This window comes from Zingiber officinale, chromosome 2B (assembly GCF_018446385.1).
Source record: "Zingiber officinale cultivar Zhangliang chromosome 2B, Zo_v1.1, whole genome shotgun sequence".
NCBI lineage: Eukaryota > Viridiplantae > Streptophyta > Magnoliopsida > Zingiberales > Zingiberaceae > Zingiber > Zingiber officinale.
Window position 1 is genome coordinate 153,638,569 of NC_055989.1, and position 6,279 is coordinate 153,644,847.

General features: G+C 38.7%; 1 protein-coding gene across 1 annotated transcript; it reads right to left on the reverse strand.

Moving 5' to 3' along the window:
- Positions 1-1,908: 1,908 nt before the first annotated feature.
- LOC122047955 (probable disease resistance protein At1g61300) lies at positions 1,909-6,010 on the reverse strand. Its single transcript, XM_042609499.1, has 3 exons — positions 5,575-6,010; positions 2,833-5,431; positions 1,909-2,159 (listed from the first exon to the last, which is right to left on the reverse strand). Exons 1-3 carry the CDS (start codon positions 5,852-5,854, stop codon positions 2,150-2,152), a joined length of 2,889 nt encoding a protein of 962 aa, XP_042465433.1. The 5' UTR covers positions 5,855-6,010; the 3' UTR covers positions 1,909-2,149.
- Between the last annotated feature and the right edge of the window lie 269 nt (positions 6,011-6,279).

A 6,279-nucleotide genomic window follows, 5' to 3' on the forward strand; every position in this document is an offset into this window, starting at 1 on the left:
CAAGTGTCTATTATTAAGTTGAAAATCCGAGAAAGGTTTGTATTTATCTTTGTAGGGTAATTCACCCCTCCCCTCTTGCCGGCTTCCAAAGGGACCAACACTAGTATCATTACCGAATGGCAAGAATACAATTGGGGTGAAGTGGGTGTACAAAATAAAGAGAAATGCGCAAGACGAGATTGAAAAATACAAAACAAGATTGGTTGCCAAGGGGTACAAGCAAAAGGACGGAATTGACTATGATGAAGTATTTGCACCCATTGCTCGCCTTAAAACAATTCGGTTGATCATTTCTATTGCAGCTCAAAATCATTGGAAAATCCATCAAATGGATGTAAAATCCATATTTTTGAATAGAGACTTGAAGAAAGAAGTCTATATTGATCAGCCTTTGGGTTATGTAGTGCCCAATGAAGAAAAAAAAGTGCTAAAATTGAAGAAGGCTCTCTACAGCTTGAAGCAAGCCCCCATTCTTGGAATAGCACAATTGATAAATATTTTCGAGCAAATGGTTTTATCAAGTGTCCACATGAACATGCTCTCTATGTAAGGAATGATAAAAATGGTGGTATGTTACTTGTTTGCATGTTTGTGGATGACTTGATTTTTATAGGGAATAACCCAAATATGTTTGAAGATTTCAAGAGAGTTATGACAAAAGAGTTTGAGATGAGGGATATTGGCATAATGTCCTACTATCTTGGGATTGAAGTGAAGCAATGACATGATATCATATTTATTTCTCAAGAAGGATATGCTAAAGAATTTCTCAAGAAGTTTGATATGAAAAATTGCAAGCCTATCGAGACACCCGTGGAATGCAGAATCAAGCTACACATGAATCAAGATGGTAAAAAAGTTGATCCAACTTTATTCAAGAGTCTTGTTGGAAGCTTGAGGTATCTAACCTGTACTAGACCAGATATTCTTTTTGGCATTGGACTTGTGAGTCGTTACATGGAAACTCCTACTATTTCACATTTGAGAATTGCCAAAAGAATTCTTCGCTACATCAAAGGTACAATTAATTATGGTATCTTGTATGCTTTCTCGAACGACTTTAAGCTTGTTGGCTATTGTGATAGTAATTGGGCCGGTGATATTGATAGTCGGAAAAGTACTACCGGGTTTATTTTCTTTATGGGAAATTCAGCTTTTACTTGGAATTCTAAGAAGCAACCTATTGTGACTCTTTGTACTTGTGAGGCGGAGTATGTAGCTACTACTTGTGTTTGCCATGTTGTTTGGCTAAGGAGTTTGTTGAAGGAATTGAATTTGTCACAAGAAGATCCAATGGAGATTTATGTTGATAATAAATCCTCAATTGCATTGGCCAAGAATCCGGTTTTTCATGAAAGGAGCAAGCATATTAATATGAGGTATCATTTTATTCAAGATTGCATATCGGATGAAGAAGTGAAGCTTGAGTACGTGAAGTCACAAGATCAAGTTGACGATATCTTCACAAAACAATTGCAATTTGATGTTTTCAAGAAGCTATGTTTTTTTACTTGGTGTAATGAATCTGGTTTAAGAGGGGATGTTGAAAATATACACCAGATTAATTTAGTATTTAATATTGTGTGCATGAATATTGGAGGTCTTTTGGAGGATTCATGAATGATTCTTTGGATGATGCATGTATGTCATTTATTATTGGTTCATGTATTTGTGTAAATATATTTTGGGTATTTCCTATAAATATCCTATGTATTTAACAATTCAGATATGAAGACAAGATAATAAAAGGTAGTTTCCTCCTATCTTGAATGTTATAGTTTTTATGCTCTTCATTTTCTAACACAAGCATCATACTACTTAATATGATCAAATGGTGATATCAAACCAAATTAGAACTCACATTATATGAAATAAAACTTCTTCAAGTGAAGAAGACAATTTATTAGAGTGAATGATACTAGTTCATGAGGAAGTAAAGTGCAGAAGACAGAATTGATGATCACATCTTAAAATACTACAGAGGTGTCCAATTAACTAGCTAGGAGTCATCAATCAAATTTAGATACATGCTGAACCCGTCAAAGAATCCAACAATTCGACCGTCTACAAAGATCAGAACAATGAACACCCTGCAGCCTCCTTGCCCAAAAGGTCGATGCTTCTTTTCGAACTTGGTCCTAAACCAGGATCAGTCAAAACTACAAGGATCACAAAATTTTGTCAAAAGCAATAAATATTGGAGCAAATTTTAAATAATTAAGAGTAAGATATAATATTGTCGAGTCTTAAAACTCATAATAATAGTCATCTGTATAGAGTAATATTGACAATGAGACATTTTCCTTTGCTACTATCTCAGGAATAAATAAAGCATGCACTGGGAGTTTTCCCAAAAAGAGAAAAACAAAATCTATTGATGGCTTGATGCTATCATGAAACCATTAACTTGTCACTAATTAAAAAAATTATCAGAAGACATGAAAAGAATTGACTCAATGGAGCAGCAAAAGATTGGCCATTAGTTTTTCTACTAGAGATCAAGATCATAATTATTTGAGCAATACGGTGAAATTACAATTAGTTGCTTCTTAACAATAAGAACTTAATATTAACTGTTAATTTACCAAAATGCCCAAAACACGCACTTAGTTGTCATATTTATTAAAAAACATATTTCTCTTCTAAATTACCCTTAAAAAATATTAAAGGATGTCCAAGTGTTTGCGTAGGCATGCATCTTAAACTATTTAATTTTGTGTGCTTAATTTGTAAAAGACTAAATCATTTCTAAATATTCATTTATTTCATATAGACAAAGTAGATAATGAATGACTTCTTCGTATGAAAATACTTATCATAAATGAATATTACCTTTCAATAAAAGGAATAAAAAGAGGGGTGAGCAAATTCTTATTGCTCTCGTCGTCCCACTCCAAGTTGTCCCACCAAGTTTGAACACCTCTAATCTCTTTTAATCTGCTTTTCAATATTTCAACCTCAAATGGTAATTTTTTAAATATTGGGCATTTGTACACATGTACATATTCCAAGTAGGGAAAATAGAGTGGTTGGTGTGCAATGCAATTGAGGTTCGGTACGAGAGACAAACTCAACCGCTGGATGCTAGAGCTAGAGTTGGTGTTCCCTACGTTACTGATTACTTCTTTCATTTCAAAACACCGACTTATCTTTAGAAGATTAAGGCATGGTAGCTGTAGAACCCATGAAACATCCTTCAACATGGAGCATGAATGAATACATAGTTCACGAAGGTTGCAGAGCCCAACTCCATTCAATGAAATATTTTCCAATTTTCTTAGGTTATAAAAATGGAGAGTCTTTAAACATCCGAAACTTGATTCACGACCCACGCCTGCAGTCAACATTAATTTGTCTACTGCGACATTTTTAAAACTCAGAGACTCAAGGTTGTCACTTACGTTGCAGCTCCATTGTAGAGTGCCAAGATGGAGGGTTTGGAGTTGTAAAAAATTCCCTCCCTCCATGGTGAGGTTCCATATGGAGACATTTGGTAGCATGTTCAGTCGCTTAATGTTAGCAGTTGTCACATTGATGACAATTGCCACACTTAATTTGTGGCGTCCTCTGAAACATTTCAGCTCATCCCACCACCACTCAGATATTGGACGCATTCCTATTATTTTCCGCCCATTCTTCAAGCAACCACGTATAGGGAAAGCTCGTCTTATATCCAACCACCTGAGCATTGATAACTTGGATATCGTCCCGCTAGGTACACTCTTAATTTCAGTTTTCCTTAGAAGCAAGTACTCTAATTTGCAGAGACAACCAAACTTGGCCGGCAGTCTGGTAATAGGATTCTTGGACAAGTTTAAATATTGCAGCTCAGTTAACCTACAAATCTCCATGGGAAGCTTTGTTATATGACATTTAGAGAGATCCAAGTATGTTAAAAGAGGCATGCTTGGGAACAAACTAGGAGGAATTGTTGTCAGGCTATCGTTGCCATGGAGAAACAACATGGAAAGTTTTGAAAAAGTAGAAGCTCCATAGTCTGGTAACGATGCAATCTCATTGTCCATGAATGATGCTCGCTCCGCCTCCTGCCATTCTTCCTGCCATGCCTCCTGTATAGGCAAATGGCTCAATCCAATTCCAGCTTTTACAATCCATTTCCTTCCATTCCCTTTCAACCCAGAGACCATCAAAAGTGCCATGTCTCGGATGACGTCGTGCATCTTTACAAATGTGTCCAAGTAACGAATGTCCTTTTGATCATTACATTGCTCTAACAAGGATGCAGCCACGAGAGCTTCCAAATGGGGGCATCCTTTGGTGAAAGCTTCATTGATGACATTAAATTCATGAATTATGCCACAACCTATCCAACATGGTATCAACTCCTTAAATTTGTGGATCTTATAATCTTCAGGCCACAAAGCGCAACACAAAAGACATTCTCTTATGGAGTCATTTTCTAAACTGTCGTAGCTCAGCTGAAAGGCTTTATACATTACAACTGAATCTTCTGAAAGATCAATGGTTGTCCACTCATGTTTATCCCTTATTTGATGCAGAGCGTCCTTCCAAGCTTCCCAAGACTTTTTCCCTGACATGGCTCGAGCGACGGTGACAAGAGCTAGCGGAAGACCAGCACATTCTTTAGCAAGTTCTTGAGCAACGAAATTAATTCCACCATCTGAGCTGAGAAACTTCTTATCGCTATTCTGCTCAAAGAGTCGCCATGCTTGATCTGGATCCAGGCATTTGGCTTTGATTTTCTTGTCTGCTTTCATTTGTGTACACACTGTCTCGCTGCGGGTTGTGAACACCACGACTTTGCGTGGTTGTTGCTGATGCTGGCCTTGCTCAGTGGCCGAGTGTGCCATCCCCAACAGTTGAAGATCCATAAGTTCCCAAATGTCATCCAGAAGCAACAAGCAATTCTTGTTCTTCAAGTAGCTAAATAACTTATCACCACAAGTTCGTTCATTGTCACTCTCCTTCAGTGTCATCAGTTCTAAACTCTTAGCAATATCCATCTGGAGCTTTTTCAATTGCCAGTCTTTGGAAGCCACAACCCAAATGACGCGATCAAATATGGTATGCTTAGGAAGATAGTGTTGCTGGATGCTCTTCAACATGGTGGTCTTACCGACACCGCCCATTCCGTAGATGCCTATGATGTTGCCTTCTCCACCATTGATGTAGCCCACAATGTCCTCCACATACGACTCGATCCCAACAGGCGGTTGGTGTGAGATGGGAAGCATCACGGTGGGTTCCGGAGGCCCAACTGTGGCAATCGGATCCAGTGCACCAGCTCGGCTCATCAATTCATTAGCCTCGCCGAGCTTCTTTGCCACTCTTCGAATGATGGAGCAGCAATTTGATGACTCTCTGATAGGAACCTGATCTCCTGCTTGCTGTGTTTGACTCGTCGTGCTGGCGCCGCCAGTTGGATTGAAGCAATTGCAACTGAAGTAACCTAACGAAACAAAGCAGTAGACGGAAAATAACAACTTTTTTTTTTCCTGTCCTCTCTTATAGATAAAACACGCACAAAGACTTGCAATTGACATGGAGTGAAAAGACAATTAAAAAGGTATATACGGGAGGGAGAATACTCACTGATGCTTTGGAAATCCTGTTCGATATCAGCCACTTGGCCTTCCAACATCTCCACCTCCAGTAGCCACTGGCTCACTTGGTTGGTCGGAATTCTCCCCTCGCGCTCCGCCTGGTCGATCTGGTTCTTGATGTCGTCCCTTTTGGCTCTCAATATTGTTATTTCCTTTTCCAACTTCTGGATGCCAGATTTTGGCCTGCACAGTCGCAGAGATGCCCACAGCACACTCAGGCAACTGTTACCGTCTAAGTTGAGATTTAGGTTAATGCACGTGCACGCCATGGACGAGGAGAAGGTAGCTTGCAACAGCTAGCAACAAGAGACTTCTTCTTTTGCAGACAAGCAAGGGAAGCGAAACACGTGAATAAACTAGTAGTGAAGGCTCAAGATCAGATGTAGGGACGGAAATGGGTTGTGTTAGATCTGGTTTGGGTTAGATCACATTTTATATCCTTGATATTTATTTTCATACTTTTATATATATATATATATATATATATATATATATATAGAGAGAGAGAGAGAGAGAGAGAATTGTTATGCTACGGATTATTTCCTACGGATTGCTACGGACTTTGCCATGTCATTTTCATTTTAATTTTTTAAATACAACTTTTCCTCTCTTTTTTCTCTCTTGCTTCTTCGTTCTCGCCGCGCCTTGTCACAGCGCCTCGCGGCCAGCCACCCGCACATCGCCCACCGCCGGC